This window comes from Triticum urartu, chromosome 3 (genome assembly GCF_003073215.2).
Source record: "Triticum urartu cultivar G1812 chromosome 3, Tu2.1, whole genome shotgun sequence".
Classification (NCBI taxonomy): domain Eukaryota; kingdom Viridiplantae; phylum Streptophyta; class Magnoliopsida; order Poales; family Poaceae; genus Triticum; species Triticum urartu.
The window spans coordinates 208,832,844-208,853,702 of NC_053024.1; the positions used below are offsets into that span (position 1 = coordinate 208,832,844).

Genomic DNA, 20,859 nt, shown 5'->3' on the forward strand with positions numbered 1-20,859 from the left:
GCTATTCACTATGTATAAAACAACAACATTTTTTTTTGTACATCTCACATCAAATCGCGTTTCTAGCACATGTGCTATTCATTTTTGAATTTTTAAAAATTTGGGGCTTCCTCGAAGCCCGAGAACCAAAAATCCTCCCTGCTGCTTGTCACTTGTTACTTTTATTAGTGTGCATGTGTGTCTGCCTGTTGTCAAGCAAGAAAGTTAAAAGGCAATATGGATATACCCTGGGTGTACGAAAGTATAATCATGAGCCCCGGATACACGAATTGTGATGATTCTACGATAAGAGCGAAAACAAGCGTGCGTTGAATGATGATTATACTTATACGTATCCCAGTAGTATGTGTTGGATGATGGCTCCTCCACAGGAACGCACCATGCATGCAAAGTTGGTGTCCGGCGGTATATATCGTAATCTGTAAGCTTGATCACACATATGATATGTGGTATATATCGTCACTCACGTCACGTGTTGCTCGAGGCCTAAACATGGTTGGCCCGGGGGTTAAAGCGAGGCATGTGATGAAATGACAGATGAGCATATTGCAATTATCGAAGCTGCATTCACGAAAGTTTAATCTTCCATGGAGCCCCAGACAAGGCATGCACACTGGCAGAGTAGTAGTAGTAGCACTCTGTACTCTTTAGGCCTTGGCTTGGGGCCAAGTTTGGAGCTCTTCCATTGGAGTTGCTTGATGGAAGAATTATTGAGGAAGCAGTTGAAAACAGGTGCCCATCTAACGGGATTGCCTAACCACCCTGCCGCCAGCTCCATCTCACCATCCGTCCTCTCCTCTCCTCTCTCTCGAAACCACCCTTCTTCTTCCCTAGACGCGCCCCCATCCCATCCCCCTGCTATATAAACCCACTCCGTGTTCACCTCTTCGCACCACCCACAACACGGGAAGCAGCTCTCTGATCTTCTGTCACTTGCAACCGTAGTGTGCAGAGCAAAGTAGTTTCCTCACATTCATCCATCAATGGCGACCTCCATGGTTTGCCTGGTTGCGCTCTGCCTCGTGTCTCCGTTGCTCCTCGCCGGCGCCGTGGTCGGCAACCCGGGTTACGGCGGCCTGTTCCCGCAGTTCTACGACCACTCGTGCCCCAAGGCCAAGGAGATGGTGCACTCCATCGTGGCGCAGGCCGTGGCCAGGGAGACCAGGATGGCCGCCTCCCTCGTCAGGCTGCATTTCCATGACTGCTTCGTCAAGGTACCTCCATACTCTGCTCTCTCTCACAAAGCTACGAGGATATATACTTGGTGAACATACTCCATGCAAATGCGCTAGAGCAAATTTGCTGCCTCAGATTATTTACACTACGTTCGCCACAATAATTAAGATGTGCATTTTATGTGCTACTAGCGCTCTTACCTCTTCGAACATATAACTCAACGTGCAAAATGTTCTATTTCAGCTTTAAAGCTTTTGCTATAATTGCACCTTGGTATCAGGAAAAAGCATCACTACATATGAACTCTAGGAGCATGGAGGAATCTCTAGTTTTCTAGGCAAACTGTTTAACCAGTGATGGGATGAGATAGCCTACCTGCATTGCCCATGTGAGCGCTGCTTTTGTGTTTGTCTGGGTGGCGGCATGATCGAGTCAGTAGTCAGTACCGTGATTGATTAACCCGAATAACGCTGATATCCATGCAACGTATAGCACGTTAACTCGACGCATGTGCCTTCTCCCTACTCCTATGTGCTACTGTTAGCTAATCTTTTTCATGTGTGCGCCTAACCACTCCACGTAATCTAAATAAACTTTTCTGGTATCTTGCTGTGATTGCAGGGGTGCGACGCGTCCGTGCTGCTTGACAACAGCACCAACATCATCAGCGAGAAGGGGTCCAACCCCAACAAGAACTCTCTCAGGGGCTTCGAGGTCGTCGACCAGATCAAGGCCGCCCTCGAGGCCGCCTGCCCCGGCACCGTCTCCTGCGCCGACATCCTCGCCCTCGCCGCCCGCGACTCCACCATCCTCGTATGTCACCGTTTCCTAAACACCACCAGCAACAGTTCTATTCCCGCCTCTTAATTTGACATGGAAATGAACCTGCATGCATGCAGGTTGGTGGGCCTTTCTGGGACGTGCCGCTCGGGCGGAGGGACTCTCTTGGCGCCAGCATCCAGGGCTCCAACCAAGGCATCCCGGCACCCAACAACACCCTCCCCACCATCATCACCAAGTTCAAGCGCCTGGGCCTCAACGTCGTGGACGTCGTCGCGCTCTCCGGCGGCCACACCATCGGCCTCTCCCGCTGCACCAGCTTCCGGCAGAGGCTGTACAACCAGTCGGGCAACGGCCTCGCCGACGGCACGCTGGACGTGTCCTACGCGGCACAGCTGAGGCAGGGGTGCCCGCGCTCTGGTGGCGATGACAACCTCTTCCCGCTCGACATCGTCAGCTCCACCAAGTTCGACAACTACTACTTCAAGAACATCCTGGCCGGCAGGGGCCTCCTGAGCTCCGACGAGGTGCTGCTGACCAAGAGCGCCGAGACGGCGGCGCTGGTGAAGGCGTACGCCAACGACGTGCACCTCTTCTTCCAGCACTTCGCGCAGTCCATGGTGAACATGGGCAACATCACCCCGCTCACCGGGTCGCAGGGGGAGATCAGGAAGAACTGCAGGAGGCTCAACAACTTCCACTAATTAAGTTGCTGAAAAATGCTAGCTGCTTCATTTGTGTGTTGCCTTGATTTTTCTTTCCTTTCTTTGTAATAAGCAAGTGTGGTTGTGTGCTTTGGAATTCCAGAAGATTGTGCCTTGTGATCGAGCCCCAACTTCATAATTGATCATGCATACATCTTGTCTGGATAACAAGAATCGATCGGATCTTAACCTAAGGTGCATTTTTTTTTCACATGCATTGTTGTGTCAGGGAATATATACCTACCGACTACCGTGGCAGTTGGAGATTCACGTTACTGTTGGGAGTAATTTTGATGGTGGTGGCAGTGAGCGAGCACCTCGCATGGGTCATGTGGAATCTGGCTCACCGTCCACGTACGGCCGGAACGAGAAATGCCAAGCATATGTGTCATCATGGTTAGTAAAACTACTACTGCGGCAGGCTAATAATTAGTTCGTTTGTTTGCTGGTTAGGTGGGTAACATGCATGCATGTGGGCCGTAGTACGTGGATGCGCAGCCCGGCCGGCCGGCCGGTCTTCCTAGGTCGGTCAAGGTAGCAATCAAAGAAACTAGTGCTGAGGTGAATCATGGCGTGCCGACCACACACAGGAAAGCCCCACCACTTCATTCATATCGACTGATCGGACCCACATGATACTCTTTTGCATGCAGAAAGGAAAAAGGAGTACCATGCATTTAACAAGCACTAGATACTCCCTCCCTTTTTATTTAGTCCATGTATTAGTTTTGGTCAAAGTTAAGCTTTGAAAATTTTAATCAAGTTTATAAACAAAAATATTAACATATACAATAACAAATCAATACCATTAGATTCATTATTGAATGTACTTTCATATCATATAGATTTGTTATGGTAAATATTTATATTTTTTTTCATAAACTTGGTCAAATTTTACGAAGTTTGACTTCAGTCAAACTTAATATGCAGACTAAATAAAAACGAAGAAAGTAGATAGATAGCCAACTTATTGCAAGGGTGAGCAATCATGCCTTCTCATGCATCAAAAAAGGAGAGCAACCTAGGTAGCTACTGGAAGAAAGCATACTTTGTTCGTCTCTACTACTAGAGGTCAATGGCCTGCCCGGCCTTATCTACTGTGCAACAAAAGCAGAAAGGGTAAATAGTGATGTGCGTGCGGAAATAAACATGTAATCATTTGTGTAACAGGCGTGTGCAGGGTCGACCCACCAACATTCTCATCATTGCATTGCGCGCACCTCCGGAGCAAAGGGAACTCACGAACTGGTCTCAACCTTTTCAACTGAACTGGACATCATTGCTTACGCGAAGTAGCATGATCGTGTTTTTTTTTGCGGGGAGCATGATCGTGTTTAGCCCTACTTAAGATTTACTTACATACAACGGTTTGACTTGGAACAACTTTGTCAAGGAATTAATCTAAACTAAACACAAGGTACTACGTCATACTCCCTCCATCCATCGGGGGTTTGGAAGATTGGCGCCGTATTCACTACACCACGACACTGCATTTCTTACAGACGTGTGTTGGAAAAAGTCAGTTTTGCCGACCGACTGTTTGTTTATAAAACTTTTATCAAACCGTTGGTTGGTATTACTCACATATAACAACCAACTGTCGGTCAGGAATGCTGAAATGTATAGCGTCAAACTGTTGGATGGTAATAGTTGCACTCGTATCACACAGTCGGTCGGCAAATGTTCCCGACCGACCGTGGGCCGCCAACTGGCCACCCAAAATATCAGTGCGCGCGCGCACCTGCGAAACTTAGCGCGAAGCCCATCCAAAATTTTCATGCCGCGCCACCACAGCCCACCTCCTAAAACATCATCCGCTCAAGAGGAAAAAAAAACACAACACCGCTATCTCTCTGTCCTCTCTCCCTTATCTGTTTCTCTTCCGATCTGAGCGGCGGCGGCGACGCTCGCATCCGGCGACGGTTCCACCACTCCGCCCATCTCTTCCTCCCACCACTCCGTCCATCTCTTCCTCCCACCACTCCATCACCATCCCCACATCGCTACTGATTTCCCATGTTGAGGTGGTCCTGCGGCGCCGATGCCCTCACCCAGCTGCCGGTGGCGGCGCTTTTTGTTCGTGCCCAAGCGCTCGGTGAGGTCACCTCTCACCTCCCTCCTATGGTGCCACCGCCCCAAGCCCCCAACCCATACGCAGCTCCCTCTTCCCCACTCCCATTGTTGCAGATCTGAGCGGGACAAGGTCCCTTCGGCCCTGGTGGTTCGGAACGAGGTGTGCGGCCTCTGCTCCCTTAACTTCTGGAGACTAGGGGCGCGGTGGCTGGTGCCCCATCTCTCTTAGCCATCCACAGCGGCAACAACATCAGTAAGCTCTCTCTCTCTCTCTCTCTGTGTGTGTGTGTGTGTGTGCAGATTTAACCTTCAATAGCCCCAATGGCTGGTGCCCTCACCTCTCTGCATATTGATCTCTTTCAAAACAAATCTGTGCTGCTTTGATACATGGAATAAAAATGATTTTGAAGCACTAAAAGTTCAAACCCTAGCCATCGATTATTATCATTCTCTATTTATATCATGTGATTGTTAGCAGACTAAATTGGATAATGTTTTTTTGCAGGGTCAAACAAACTTTCATAGGTTTGGTGGATGTTTGGGCAATTACTCAACTACTAACAAAAGGCCACTGGATGATTTTTATACCTGCATCACATCAAGTGGATTTGGATAGGTGAGTATTTATTTTTCACATCTTAAGTTTTGTTATACTATTTGCTGGTTTCTTGCATTATTTTTGCTTACTCTCACTTCCGATGTGTAACTGAGATTATGTCAGGTTGCTTGTTTTTTTTCTTATCTGGCTATTTTCTCATGAATGATATGCCAAATCTTATTCTTTGGGCATGCAACTGATGGAACCTAGATCAGGGGCGGAGTATGGATTTAGACATAAGGGAGGCGAGGAAGATAATAATCGTTTGAGAGACACAACACAAGAATATAGTCCCTAAAGTAGAACTGATATGATTGCATTGCAACATATGTCTGGTAATATATAAAAAAAACTACATTTCTACCGGTTGCATATCAACAGGATTGGGGTTGGAATTATCATCTACAACGGTTGCTTGTCAGGTGGATTTGCATTTTCTGTAACGTTTGAGCTAGAAGCAATGGGCTTGAAAACCAAATATGTTAGGCTGGGGAAAAATGAATATGTTTCTGCTGTATCCTTTCTCTTCATACATACTGTTTCAAACGTTAAACGAGGAGTAAAATTAGAATCCTATATTGTAATTTTACCGTCACTGTCTTCAACGGAATTGTATTAATTCACAAATATTATTTACCAGTGATGTACCTAGATTCTTTGAAGTTGATCTTGTGATGCATGATGCCGGTGCAGCACACAAGCTGGCATGGTCTTCATCGTGGATTCAATCTCCACACGAGTGGAGTGGCCTCTGCCTTGTGCCGCAGCTGCGGACGGGCAGAGGAGACGACGACGTAGGGCACACGGAGCTAGCAACCCTAGAAGCCATGATGCCCGCGAACAAAATTACCTGAAGGATAGGAAACAGACTACCTGATCTCACGGATGCATGTAGTCTTTTTTTTCTGATGCGTACAACAAGCGATCAGGGCATCAAGGGATGCTTTCTCACATTGGGCGTTTGGGCTGGAAAATTCGTGATAGGCCATTAGTGTCAAACACTAAAAGAAACCAGGTTTGCACTTTACGTATACGTACAGTTCATATCAGTACCAGGTAACGAAAACTCATAGGGGGGCGAGGCGATGGGGGGTGTCTGACCCCTGCTCGCACCCCCCGCCTCCGCCTCTGACCTAGACTTGATTATTGTTTTATCATTGTGGTAGGTGACTAGCTAAAATAAATTTTGCATAATAAATATTAGCCATTAAAGATGACCAGCTCCATGATTAATAAGTGAGGCTGCTTACTTTGTTAAGTTTGAGGATTGGTAATAAAATAGGTACTTATCCTGGAACCACTAAAATCCAAGATACATGATTTTGGTGGTTCCAGGGTAAGTACCTATTTTGTTATTTCAGCATTATACATGATTAATGCTTTGAAGGTAAGTGTAATAAACACATGATTGCTGTACATGAATCCATGATTATTTTCTTTGGGAGATACTATATTTTTCTTTGTAAGTGTAATGATTACATCCATTTATGTGCAATAACATTGCAGAATATTCGATAGAGAACTCAGCAATCAAACCTACGTACATGTTAACATGTGAGGGTGCAACCGAATAGCTGTACATGAATCTGGAACAAGAGGAAGAACCGAGGATTCTTCAAGAAGCTGCTTCTATTCGTGCACAACGGCGTCGTAGTCAGGTAAGAGGTAGATAGATCTTTTCTGGTCGCTCGTCTATACATCATCCTTTCATTAGTCATTTTTGATTAGCGGATGAAAGCACAAGCATGATTGTACTTTTCTTAGAATGAAGAAAAGAAATAAACCATCAGACTGAGACTGACGTACATTCATACTACTATCTCGTGGTCCATTTCTGTTGCAAATAACTTCTCCCATGATTTGAACAATAATTTTTCAGGCTGAGATGGAAATTTTACGCTCACCGGATTACATTTTCACATACTAAGATAGGTTACAATTGAATGTCGAACAGTTAGTTGGACATTTTGCATCAGTCCTGATACCACTTAGAAGATAGAACAAGTCTATATCTCTGGAGATTTTCTGATGTTTTAAGTGTGTACCTAACCAATTGAATATTATAGATGCATTTGTTACTTCTACTTGACACCATTGACACTCTGAAGTTTGCAGGGTTCAATTGACACATGGTGTGTAAGCATTTGCCTATCTACCTAAAGGGTATGCTGGAGGGTTGCCAACATCAATGTGCTATGTGCTGCAGAAATGGATTTTCAAAAACCTCTAGCACATGGTGTCCTAGGAATTCCTGGATATGTCGACCTGCTAGCTCATTATCAGGTTTTGATGCATCTATTAATCATATGATAAAAGAACCAGAACATGGATAAATTTTGTATAGTGTAGTTGTAGTATCTAGCTTGGCTGCTTTTAGAGGTCTGAGCTATAGAAGTTACCGCGGTAAATAAAGTCTAAAGTATTCTGTAAACGCCTACATATTTTTGCCCCATTATGTTTAATCTTTGGTGAGAAATACAATTACGCTCCATAAAATGAGCTAATGTCGGAGAAGGTCGCTCTCAGTTTTAGTTTAAAACCATTCGTTATGTTGCCAACTACTTTCTAAATTTTAATGCGGTCACAGTAAAGTCATCTAATGGACAGCTCCTTGTATAATTTAACTTGTTGATATTCACAGAAGCCTTCTTGTTATCAATGAATATAGTGTTCTAGAAATAAGGACACTTTAACTAGTGCTTAGTATGCCCATTTACATGGTTACCTAAACTTGAATGGAGTGCCTTTCTTAGTAGGTGTTTGGTACTAGCTTGCCTTGTGAAGTAATAGTTGTTCTCAATGCTATGCTTTATACAAATTTTTATGGTGCCATTGTCTTTATGAATGTAATCACAACTTTACATTATGTAGGAAAAATAGGCAAGGAGACGAGGAAACATGAAGACGGTGGTTTGTGTAAATGGGATATTTTGTGTAATGGTGACTGAATCGTTGGAGATGCACTTTATATATCATTTTGTAAACTCGCTGACAAAATGAACCATATTGTAATGGATGAAGTATTTACATCTGAAATTAATTAATGTGTTATTGTTTGGTTATGGTTTATTATTGTTAGGGCATGCATGTTATTGTTATGAAACATGAAACTTGATTTATATTTTGTTGGTAACGCAAATGTAAGCTATTGAGGGCTATTGGATGTTTGTGGGCAAAACGAAAAAACCATCTCATAGTCTGTCGAAGAAAGCTAATGCATGGGCCAACAAAAAGTTGGTCGGGAAAACAAACCCTGTCACACAGTCGGTCAGGAAAGCCTCCTGGAAGGCCTAATAGACTGTTGGTTGGGAAAACAAATTCTGTCAAACAGTTGGTTGGGAAAGCTTCATGGCAAGCCCAATAGACTGTTGGTCGGGAAAGGACCATGGCAGGCCCAACAGAATGTCGGTCGGGAAAAGTGCCCCATAGCCAACAAGCGACCGGTCGGCAAAGATATGTCGGTCGGGAAAGGCTTTCCCCGTCTGGACTTTCCCCAACAGACAAGATCGGTCGGCAATAGTTTTTCCCAACCGACTGTCTGTCATGGGAAGTTGTTTTTCCAACGAACCTGACTGTCGCAGATGTAGTGTTGTGGTGTAGTGATTTAAGTCTTTAGTAACTAAATATGTGTAGGAAGCCACCAAAAGTATATGTTTAGAAACTTTGTTCGACGACGAATCCAATGATATACTCCCTCCGTCTCATAATATAAGACGTTTCTTCCACCGACGTATGACAAAACGTTTCACTGGTCAAACTGAAGACCCCGCTCTCACCTTACAAACCCGAGGTAGTATACTTGAGACCTAGACTGTGTACTCAGGTAATTTTTTGTACGAAGCATGCATGCATCTAACTAAAGGGAAGGGCTCAGTTGAATAACGATCGCCTCCAGCCCCAGGCTAGATTAGATGGAACCAACAGCTCGCAGATGAGGATTGAGAGCCTTGACCTAAAAAGTGAAATGAAGATCGAAAAGAACAAAAAAACTAAATACTAGCTACTCCTACTCCAGGTCCCATATAATTGATGTGCACTCATCGAACTCAAAGTCAAGTGGTTACGCAGATTCCATGTGCAGTAACTAGCTGCTGGCATGGGCAGGTGAAAAGGCCGTACAGACACATCCAGATGGAACCGGACGAATCGGCGGTTAGTTAGAGTTGGTACACTGCCATTGTATTTTTCTTCTTTAGCCGTGGGATGCACTCCACTAGTTCTAGCTCTATTGGCTTACAATATCATAACTACTCACTGATTTATACTCTACGTACTTTGTCTTCTTGGGAATCTGTGTTATGTATGGGCAATTTGATTATTGTGATCAGTGTACAGATGCATGGTGCATGATGTGGAGTAGATAGATAGATAAACAGGTGCGATTGATGCATACTTAATACGACTATATATGTCCCTTGTACCTAGCCTTATAGAGTTTTGCCAGAACTGATGGGTTAGATGAATGTATGGGGTGTTTAGTTGTTGTATAAAAACGTGTGAGATGATTGAGCAATGTACATGCAGACGTGGGCGATTTTCTATTTTACTGGTACGAGTTGGATCCCTTTTCCGACTTTTATTTTTCAGATCACGATGAAATAGTGCTTTTGAGGGTGCTCATTTTAACAAGCCCTCTAATTGTGCCATGGAAAAACAGCAGACAAGGAGACCATGCGCCGCCAAAAAAAAGGTAAAGACCGGTAGTTCATTTTTTTTTCTTTTCATTTTGCCAAAACCAGTGGTGTATACTTAATGCGATCCCCCTGGTGTTGCTGGTATGCCAAATGCTCTAGCAGTTGGTAGTTTTCATCAAATTGTAGTAGTAGATGTCTATGGATGCGTTTATTTCTCTTTGGTATCCCATATGCCAGTAGTAGGTATATATGTGATTGTGTTACCAGCTCTTGCTACGGTACGTTGGATTCTGATGTATGAAAGCAGAGAGAATGAAAAATCACTTCAATTTTGTTCCTATAAAAACTAGTGCAAGCTTGATGAACTGTTATGTGTTTATAGATTTAACTGGAGTCCCAAAAACATAACAAGTTGTATGAACTTTCAAACACATGTTTGATGTGCATGTACAAAAAGTAGTTCGATATTATTTCCGAGGGTGATTAGGCAAGCTCCAAGATGTCCAGGAAGATTCAAGGAAATTCCAAAACGTTTCATAATTATTTCAGCAAGCCTCGGCATGCCGCATGCCGCAAGTAAAAGTAAGTATGCCACACGTGTATCCGATTGTCATGGAAATCAAACATAAGAGATGAGTATATTACTACACATAGTGACAGTAGGATATAACCAAACGACAGGGCCTAATTTATTGCCAAATTGAAGTGTGACTAAGGTTTGTTCTAAGCTGCGGAATAACCGGACTCGTAATACACTACGTATATCTTTCCTTTTTCTCCAAATTTACATTTTTTTTTACTTTTATCTTCCTTTTTACGCAATGAAACTTGGCATAGCAGACACGCAGCCACGGTGTCAAATATTCACACAGCGCATTGCTTAAAGTGCTGGTTTCCAGAATCACAAAGCTCCTTAGTCGAGCCAACTACACTTCACAAAAAGAAAAAGGAAAGCATGGAAATAAATTTTAACCATGTCTTGGAAGCTAAGGGCCTTCTCTCATATTCAACAAAGCAGTGATCAACTTGGCTACCAGTATAACCTACTGTTATGATAACGATGATTAGCAAGGCATTTATTCTAATGTATCTGATTAAATACTTGCCCTTTTTCATAACACAGGTCAAAAGTCCTCTATGCTTAACTGAGTATGTTTAACATCAAGAAAAGTAGATTTCACCTACTAAAACTGTCAAGTAACATCATAGGGAAGCCAAATATAATAATGAGGAAAAACAGAGTACTTTGAAAGGGCTTTGCTTAATAATGTTCTCTTTCTACAAAAGCTTGCTTAAGCAGACCAGGGTTGGTAAAGGGAAGATCAGACAATACATTAAGGCACTCTCTAATCAACCATTCGTTGCAAAGTCCTTTATTCAGGGAACAAGTTGTAAGAAATCATTGGCCAATTACATTGGAAAATCTGTGTTGGTTAACTTCTAAGAAACATGTGGGACCTGTTCAAGATTTGCCTTTTACTTCTACAGTAAGCATGATTGGTGTGGAGTTGAGAGTTGATTGCAGGAGGAAATGGGGGGGGGATAGGAAACAATTATGACTCAGGATCCTCCTAACAGCAGAAGTCAAATGAGCAGGCACTCTTATATCGCTTTAGTTTCCTCCCAAGGTTTTTTAGCAGTAGGGATACATGCCAAGGGGAGGAATCCCATGTTCAACATCGACACAAACAATGTAAACTGCTGCTAGATATGAACTTAAAAACTCCTAGCTCATATGAATTTTCTTTATGCTCATTCTGTCTGTGTTAGTTTAGCTAGGATATTAATTTGCAAAAAAGAAAAGAAAAAAAAAAGAAGAAAGAATATATGACAGTGCTAGGTCACAAATTGGTCTCCACATTTGTGTACTTTTCTTTCTAAACCAGAAAACGGTTCCCACACACACACGTAGCATAAGCATACCTGCAAGTCATATGCAAAGTCCCTGAAACTCTGACTCTCTGGCAGTAACAACCACGCTGTTGTTTTCTTCAAGAAACGGCCACTGCTATGTGCTGTGCAGAGAAACAAGGCTGCTGGGCCCAGTGACAAAACTTAGGAACAGTTGAAAGTACTTCCAGGAACCTGCTCCCGGCATCAATCAATGTAGGCCATGCAAGTACCTAACGCAGATTCATCACGCATCCTGTGCCTCCAAAGTTGGTGCAATATCGCACATCCCCTTTGACCTGATCGGCATCCATGCACGTGTGTTAGCTAGGGAAATAAGCCCCAGGCTGTACAGAAGGCAACATGTCACACACGTTCTCTCGCCTTGGCCATTAGATGAGCCATCGAAAAGTTTCAGTAAGGTGAGAAAAGTCACCTAATTCAGCATGATTCTACGATAAGACACAACAATAATGTCCTAATGATCTTAGACATTACCCTTCATCTAGAAAACCTGTATTTCTTTTAAGGCACCACGCTGCTGTAGCGGCATACTTTTATCCACAAAGGCATGGGATACGAATCCCTGTTCCCATGATGACCAATATAAAAAAACATCCCTGCATACAGTGTTAGCGTTAATCAATACCTTCTTACCTGTAACGATACTTATGTATAACAAAAGTACCAGTATTAATTAGGAAGCAAACCTCTCGCTTTTGGTTACGCCATTTTGTGTACTTTGGCAGCTTGGTTTCACATATGATATATGATGTATTGCCATGTGTATGGAGAGGTTCCTAGAGACTTACGGTTTGTTAGGGGTGGGCCTACCGTGATACAGAAGGTTAAAGTGAGACATCAGACCGATTACTGATCTATTGTAAGATTGTACATGCCTTGGTAAGGTAATTCAAACCAGTCACTGTAACATTCCGATTCAATCACTGTAACATTCCAACTCACGAAGGGTGAAACTAAAAAAAAGGCAGCCTGGTGCACATAGCTCCCGTTTACGCAGGGTCCGGGGAAGGGTCCGATCACTTCGGGTCTTTTGTACGCAGCATTTCCCTACATTTCTGCAAGAGGCTGTTTTCAAGATTCGAACCCGTGACCTCATGGTCACAAGGCAACAGCTTTACCTCCAAGGCATGGTCACGAAGGGTGAAATTACATGATCACAAATTTATGTGATTAGTTCACAAAGCTATTGTGTATGGATATGTTTGTTGAAGACATTCTGTACTCGCAACTTTGCAGAACTTTCATAGGAATGGTTGTTCTTCAAGTGGTGATGGCAATATTGATGTTTCATCAGTGTTACAGTGTGCATTTGTATTTGACTCGTTGATAAAATATTTACTGAGTTTAAACTTTTCTAAGAATCTCCATCTACACTTGTCTACCAAATCACCAAAGCTTAAAGTTTGAGTAACTACAACACTAGAAATGAAGACCGAAACATGACATAGGGCATATCACCTTTGGAAGAAAATCAGATGATTTAAACCTTGGAGTTACTCCCTCCATTCCTAAATATAAGTCGAGATTCCAATATAGACTACATACAGAGTAAAATGAGTGAATCTACACTCTAAAGTAGGTGAGGTCTATATACATCCGTATGTAGTTTGTATTGAAATCTCTAAAAGGACTTATATTTCGGAACGGAGGGAGTACTTGATAGAAGAGTTATTGTCGAAGCAGTTGACAATGCCTGGTAGCTCACTTATTTTATACGCATCGTCTAACAACCCAGCTGCCCTGCAGCATCTCACAGTTCTTTCCCAGAAACCACCCTTCTTTCTCTTCCCTACATGCGCCTCATCCTCCTACTATATAAACCACCCCATTCTGCACCTCATAACCCACAAGAAGAGAAGTAGAAACAAACAAATAACAAGTCTCTTCTATTACTTGTAACAAAGTGCAGCTAAGGACACTTACATGGCGACTTCCATGAGTTGCCTGCTGGTGCTATGCCTTGTCTGTCCCCTCCTTGCTGGTGTCGTACGTGCCAACCCATGGTACGGCTTGTTCCCACAGTTTTACGATCACTCTTGCCCGAAGGCAAAGGAGATTGTGCAATCCATCGTGGCGCAGGCTGTTGCCCAGGAGACCAGGATGGCAGCATCCTTGGTCAGGCTGCATTTCCATGACTGCTTTGTCAAGGTCTCCGTTTCATCTTTCCTGTAGTATCCTTTACATTTTTCTACACCGCTACAATGATACTTGCTGAACATGGTTCCTGCAATGTAGTACAGAAAATTACTATTTCATTGTGAGTCTGTGACTAATAGTAATAGGATAAGCTATGCATTTTATTTCTAATCTTACAGCAGTTCCAATGCTCAACTAAATGCCTAAAGTGTTATTTTTGCTATATTTGTCCTTCATATGGGGAACCTTGTCCTCAGGAACATGGAAGAATCTGTAGTTCCTAGGCTAAACTTTTAGTTTTACCAATGATAAGATAGCCTGCCTACAATGCCATACGACCACTACTTATTGTCTTGATGACATGATCGAGTCCGTACCATGATTGCTTTTCCCTGAAAAGATGGCGATTGCTTAATTCAAGTGCACAATAATTGGCACTCTCCATGCAATGCTCATCCTTCACAAAATGCATGTACCTGATCCAATGAAACTACTATTTCGTTGCATGTGCCGAATCTGTATAGTACCAGCAACTTTTTCTGACTTTTTTTTCCTTCTGTGCATAGGGGTGCGACGCATCCGTGCTACTGGACAACAGCAGCAGCATAGTCAGCGAGAAGGGGTCCAACCCCAATCTGAACTCCCTCCGGGGGTTCGAGGTCGTCGACCAGATCAAGGTCGCCCTTGAGACAGCCTGCCCCGGTACTGTCTCCTGTGCCGATATCCTCGCCCTCGCCGCCCGTGACTCTACTGTCCTTGTATGTGCACACCAAAACTAATTCTTTCCCAGATAGCACGAGTTAAACAATGCAGCCAGTATTAGTGATTCTTTGGGACCCAAATCAACCTGCAGGTTGGTGGCCCTTACTGGGACGTGCCACTCGGCCGCAGGGACTCTCTGGGTGCAAGCATCCAGGGATCAAACAATGACATCCCTGCCCCCAACAACACCCTACCCACCATCATCACCAAGTTCAATCGCCTCGGTCTCAACATCGTCGATGTCGTCGCCCTCTCAGGTGGCCACACCATCGGCTTGTCCCGCTGCACCAGCTTCCGGCAGAGGCTGTACAACCAGTCGGGCAACGGCCTGGCCGACAGCACACTGGATATGTCCTACGCTGCGCAACTAAGGCAGGGGTGCCCCCGCTCCGGTGGCGACAACAATCTCTTCCCACTCGACGTCGTCAGCTCGACCAAGTTTGACAACTTCTACTTCAAGAACATCCTTGCCGGTAGGGGTCTCCTCAGCTCTGACGAGGTCCTGCTTACCAAGAGCGCGGAAACAGCAGCACTTGTGAAGGCGTACGCGAATGATGTGCATCTCTTCTTCCAGCACTTTGCACAGTCAATGGTGAACATGGGCAACATCATGCCACTGACCGGGTCACAGGGGGAGATCAGGAAAGACTGCAGGAGGCTCAACAACTATCACTGAGTTGCTGAAGCTCCTGTAAGTGCTGAATTGTGTGTGAAGTTGGTGCCATATTTTGTTTGAATAAGCAAGTGTGGTTGTAATTTTCGAAATCGCTTGATCATTTGTGTCATGTAATTGCATTATGAAATGTGTGTAATAATAATTCAATATATAAGATGAGTTCACTTGTTTGATAAGCTGGTTATTTGACATAACTTACCAAGTTCTGACTTCCAAATTTCACTCATGGTAGACATCCACCTATTGTTCAACAGCTCTCGTGGTACTCCAGTTGTGCTGACTTCAAGATTTATCATCTGTCAAAATAAAATGGATCAAAAAGAATTAGTCTTTCAAGATACATATAAATTATTGATTCAATCTTGTTATGCCTCCAAGAAATATCTCGGACGGTTATGGAACCACTAAAACTAAATATGACTTGACCAAGTTTGCGCTGATGACCACTAGGATACACCACATCGTATTGCTGTGCCATACTAGGTTCATAAAACAAGTAAACCTCCTAATTTCTAAATGAAGAAAATCAGGTACATGTGATTCTTTTCAGCACAAGTTGTGCAGCTGTGTTATCTTTTGATGACAGCTGGAGAAAGCAGGATGCCAATCAAATTGGAACAAGAGCAAGTGAGGAGAAGTGCCCAAAAAAGAGGAGTCCAGTCACCTGCCTTGCTCATCGGAAGAGCAAGCAAGGAATTATCACACAGTAAACTAGTCGTGCCAAGTTTCACCATAGTAATCAGAGATGCAAATCATGATTGCAAAAATAAATTCAAGGATCTGTGATGTTGATATTTCATCAAACAGATAGGTATAGGGCAACTTGCATTGCAAACCCTCAGTTCATGCTTTCATACTACACTAGTACTGTTAGAACTCATGGACGAGAGGTGTAATCATTACCGCACAGGATACTTGGTTCCAGCAGAGAGGAATTTATTTGTAGGCTCTGTGCTTGAAGTCACTCATTAGCTGAGAACCACCAGCTCAACATCCAGAGAAGCTGGGAGCAAACTAAGGCATTTCATAAACTGGTTGCTTCAGGGAATTAGTTTTTTGAGCTTCTTGTGTCAGGGTTCACGATATTTCTTTACAACACCCAAAATGACACGTAGGTTTCTTGAAAATCATTTTTTAATCATGTTTATCTGAAACCAGTAAGTTCCCAGATAGTTGTGGCTAACCTCACCCAATTGAATTAGAAGTTTTTTGAAAGAGTAAAAACCATCTAATAAACGGCCGCATAAATCTAAGTATAGAGCAAGGGTGATTGTGTTCAGTTGATATGTACAAGGTGCCATTTCCAGAAATTTGTAGAGGGGCAAATGGAAAGGTAGACTAGCCGCTTTAACATGTATTTACAGAATCTGTATGTGAAGCAGGAGACAAGTGCATCATTACATTGTCAAAGATTTCGAAGGAAATATATCCGAATAGGGCTAGAAAGTGAAAATAACAAGACAATGAGGGAACAAAGAGCATATAGTTAAACTAATTACCTGCAGGTCCATTGCTCTTACAAGCTTTCTATTTGCACCATTTTCTCTCGCGTGGTGTTATTTTATCACCAAGCCCTGGTAGCTCTACTAGTAGTTTACTACCCTCAGTTGATCTGATTAGTCGTTTAAGTGCATTTCTTGCGCAAAGAACTGCCACTGGTTTCCTCCTTTCTCATGCCCTCCCAGTGTACAAGATCTTCTGTTGCCAACTGCCAGGATGGTCAATGATGTCAACAAATATTTGCTTCACCTACAAAACACAGAATGCATATTAACAAAATTCTCAAGGATGCATTATGAAGCCTCGGTTATATCTGCAAGAACATGGTGTACTTACGAGAGTAGCTTTGCTTACAGAAGATGATACAATGGGCCAGAAGAACTTCCCTAACAGATTGCACCGGTCACCAAACTTAACCAGAATTCTGAATCATTGCTTCAATTGCCTTATTGGCCTTAACCAGCTCCCCTTTTGAGCAAAGGGAAGCAATAGCAGGATAATATGTGTCAAAGTCGTCATAGAAAGACTTCCCTAGCAAATTGCCATTGTCAATATCAGTATTATCAGTTGTTGTGCATAAACTATCAGTTCTCTCTGTCATGGGTTGCAATGTGCCTCGGGAACTTCCGTGGAGGCAATTGCTAGAAACATCAAAATCGGCTGAACTTAGAACTTGTTCTGAATCTGTTCTAGGATCACAAGCATCATCAGTTCTCTGCAGCTTCTTGAACTGACCAAGTGTATTAGAAATATTAGAATCTGAAGAGGATACAGACATGAGTCTCACCTCACTTAGGATAGTCACAACCTCATCGATCTTCCCTTCCTCACATGCAGAAGACAGAAGAGCAACAAGAGATTCTGTTTCAACCTCATATCCTACGTTGTTTATTAGCTCAACAACTTGTTTGGACTGAAACATCTCCCTCAAGATGCCCCTGGACTCTTCCATCCTTCCTTTTGCATAGAGCCCTTTGACCAGGCTCATAAATCCAACAAAATCTGGGACCATCTCCTTACAATGGTATTCATTAAAGAAGCCTAATGCAGCTTCAGTGTCACCTTTCATACAATGCCCACTAATAACTGCACCAAGTGTAAAAGCATCCGGATGTAGACAAAGCTTCTCAAAATGAGACATAAGCTCAAGCGCTTTTTCAGCTAAACCATAGTTACAGTAACCAGTTATCAGCATGTTGTAAACACGGGTAGTGGGTCTGATACCTTTGCTGGACATTTTCTGAAACAATTCATATGCATCATCTAAGAAACCTTCTCTGCACAAAGCACATATAAGTATAGTGTAAGTTATCATTGTTGGAGGAATGTTGCTTCTTTCTAAGTAATCAAAGAGCCTGAATGCTTCAGTAAAGCATCCGTGCTGGCACAAACCACTGAGAACAGAGTTGTGGATGATAATGGTTGGATGAATCCCTTCTATTTTCATGCTTTCACACAAGTCTAATGCCTTCTCAAGATAACCACCTTTGCAAAGGCCCTCCACTACTATAGAGTACATGGCAAGATCCACAGAAAACCCACTTTGTTCAGCTTCCTTGAGAAAATTATATGCATCCATAATTTCACCTTCTTTCTTTAGTGCAAAGACAGCTCCTCTTAGAACACTGATAGGAATGCTGCCGCTGTTCATGTTACTTGAAAACCGAATAGCTTCACCAACACCCTTCTTGCTGAGGTGACAAGACAGCATATTAATCATTCTAGGTTCATGCAGGCCATGAATCTTAATGAACTCACTTAACAATGGTTCTATGACCTGTTCATTTCCATTGCGGAGTAAGCTCTTGAGTAGCCTGTAGAATGTGTTGCTTGATACAGCAAAGGCTTGTGTTCTGAGTATCTTGTAAACATATAATGCTGCCTGGCAACAATCCCTGCTGCTTAAGAAATCAGAAGCATAATTGCAAACAGATGAAAACAAGTCCATTTCTAGTTCTTCCATCTTATGAATGAAATTTAGCACACCTTGTTCACCACCTTCTTTGAAATTTGCATGAATCAACTTCCTGTAAGTACAGGAATCAGGCCTTAGTTTTTTATGAATGAGATCATAGAACACTTGATCAGCAATGGTGACCTTTCCTCCATTACATAGTGCTCCGATCAGGCCATTGTGAACAACAGTACTGGAGAATGATGTATCTTTCCTGTACTCATCAAACAACTCAACTGCCCTGTCAAAATCCCCAAGTTTACACATCATGTTTATGAGTGTATGATAGGTGACGGTATTAGGGCTTAAGCCCATATCACGCATTCTATGAAACAAGCTGCAGGCATCATCCACCTTGTTGATCACAAATAATGCTTTGATAAGTACATTGCATGTGACAACGTCAAGTGCAATCCCACTACTCTCAAGCCTAGCCTTTATCGCCACAACACCGGTCGTATCCTCTTGCTTAATGTAACCGTGTAACAGCGTGCTATATGTGAAATTATCAGCAGTAACACCTTCAGACATTTCCACGGCCTTGGTAGTTTCACCAGCCTTACACAAACCATTTATTACTGCATTGTATGTCACTGTCCCAGCTTTTACCCCCTTGCTCTCCATCTCTCCAAGCAAAGAGATAGCCTTATCCAAATCCCCCCTTTTGCACAAACTATCGATTAAAATTGAATATACATACTCATCCACCACTACACCTGTCTGTTCAAGTTTCCTCACTATGGAAAAGGCATCCTCTAGCCTATTCCTCTTGCAGAAACCACCAACAAGTGATGTATAAGTGATCAAATTCGGCTTAGCACCCCGTTGCTCCATCTCATCTATGAACCCCTTCACTTTCTCCACGCTACCTTCTCTACACATCCCATCAATAACAATAGTGTAATTAACCACATCAGCTGCAACACCCTTGTCTAACATCAGCCGATGCTCCCGGAACCCTTCCATCAACAGGCCACTGCTCATGTATCCATGAACCAAGCTGCTATAGAACATCGCATCACCCACCATATCCTTCTGTTCCATCTCCCTTATCAGCTCAGCCACGTCACCAATTCTCCCCTGCCTCCCAAGCAAATTCACAACCGCAGTCAGTGTCACCAGGCCTGGCTCAAACCCTCTGACCTCCTTCCTCACTCTATCGTAGAACTCCAAGCCGGCCTCGACCTTGCTGGCCTTGGAGAAGCCAGAAATGATCACACTACAAACACGGTCGTCCACCTGACACCCCCTCGCTGTCATTATATCGAACACCTTGAGCGCCCCGGCCATGTCCCCACGCGCACACAACTCCGATATAATCACACCATAGGTGGACGGGGAAAGGACAGCTCCGTGATCCTCTACACCAGCGGAGAGCAGCTCCAGCGCAAGGCGAGGGTTGCCACGCTGGGCGCAGGCCCGGCGGAGCAGCGCGTCCCAGAGGCGACGGGATGAGGGGGGCGGCCCGGCGAGAGTGAGACGCCGAGCGGCGTCATGGGGGAGGTCGGAGTCGAGCAGCGCGGAGGCTGCAAGGAGGTGGGTGCGGGCGGTGGGGCGCAGGGAGTTGGCGAGCGCCTGAGAGGCGAGGGCGCCGACGAGACGATGCCTGCGGCGGCGGAGGAGCGCGGCGAGAATTCGGTCCACATGCTGCTCGGTGATCGCGCGTCCGAGCTTAACGAGCGTCGGCAACGGTAGCGGTGGGGGTTCGCCGCCGGGGAAGCCCATGGCGGTCGGCGGTTGGCTGCTGCCGCGGTGTGAGTGCGAGTGGGGGGGAGGAGAGGAACGTTCAAGCGCCGCAGTGAAGCGGCATTTGGCGGTGTCGTTAGGGCTGGGCTGTATCCGAGCTCACTTGTATTTGAGACATGGTATAGGCCCATGAGCTTGGTTTACCAGATCTCTTTGGGCCTCATTTTCCAACAATGGGCCGACTCTAAGTAAATGGCCACAAAGTT

General features: G+C 44.0%; 3 protein-coding genes and 2 long non-coding RNA genes across 8 annotated transcripts; 3 read left to right on the plus strand and 2 right to left on the minus strand.

The window, feature by feature from the left end:
* The first annotated feature begins 871 nt into the window (after positions 1 to 871).
* On the plus strand, positions 872 to 2,828 carry LOC125543621 (peroxidase 49-like). The gene is made up of 3 exons (XM_048707032.1): positions 872 to 1,214; positions 1,798 to 1,989; positions 2,076 to 2,828. Exons 1-3 carry the CDS (start codon positions 984 to 986, stop codon positions 2,658 to 2,660), a joined length of 1,008 nt encoding a protein of 335 aa, XP_048562989.1. The 5' UTR covers positions 872 to 983; the 3' UTR covers positions 2,661 to 2,828.
* A 1,678-nt stretch (positions 2,829 to 4,506) lies between these two features.
* LOC125543622 lies at positions 4,507 to 8,393 on the plus strand. Of its 3 annotated transcripts, XR_007298621.1 has the most exons (5): positions 4,507 to 4,986; positions 5,239 to 5,349; positions 6,838 to 6,989; positions 7,447 to 7,614; positions 8,203 to 8,393. It is a non-coding gene; the product is annotated as an uncharacterized LOC125543622 (long non-coding RNA). The 3 variants fall into 3 exon arrangements; XR_007298622.1 differs by having other exon boundaries at positions 6,025 to 6,989; positions 7,447 to 8,393; XR_007298620.1 differs by having other exon boundaries at positions 7,447 to 8,393.
* A 3,277-nt stretch (positions 8,394 to 11,670) lies between these two features.
* On the minus strand, positions 11,671 to 13,940 carry LOC125543627. The gene is made up of 3 exons (XR_007298624.1): positions 13,803 to 13,940; positions 12,354 to 12,475; positions 11,671 to 12,154 (listed from the first exon to the last, which is right to left on the minus strand). It is a non-coding gene; the product is annotated as an uncharacterized LOC125543627 (long non-coding RNA).
* On the plus strand, positions 13,718 to 15,625 carry LOC125543626 (peroxidase 49-like). Its single transcript, XM_048707039.1, has 3 exons — positions 13,718 to 14,027; positions 14,582 to 14,773; positions 14,869 to 15,625. The coding sequence occupies exons 1-3, from the start codon at positions 13,803 to 13,805 to the stop codon at positions 15,451 to 15,453; spliced, it is 1,002 nt and encodes a 333-aa protein (XP_048562996.1). The 5' UTR covers positions 13,718 to 13,802; the 3' UTR covers positions 15,454 to 15,625.
* On the minus strand, positions 13,955 to 20,760 carry LOC125543623 (pentatricopeptide repeat-containing protein At5g57250, mitochondrial). Of its 2 annotated transcripts, none has more exons than XM_048707034.1 (4): positions 17,308 to 20,760; positions 16,953 to 17,202; positions 15,653 to 15,749; positions 13,955 to 14,103 (listed from the first exon to the last, which is right to left on the minus strand). In XM_048707034.1, exon 1 carries the CDS (start codon positions 20,630 to 20,632, stop codon positions 17,366 to 17,368), a length of 3,267 nt encoding a protein of 1,088 aa, XP_048562991.1. In that variant the 5' UTR covers positions 20,633 to 20,760; the 3' UTR covers positions 13,955 to 14,103; positions 15,653 to 15,749; positions 16,953 to 17,202; positions 17,308 to 17,365. The 2 variants fall into 2 exon arrangements, with proteins under 2 accessions (XP_048562991.1, XP_048562990.1); XM_048707033.1 differs by having other exon boundaries at positions 17,290 to 20,760.
* Positions 20,761 to 20,859: the final 99 nt, after the last annotated feature.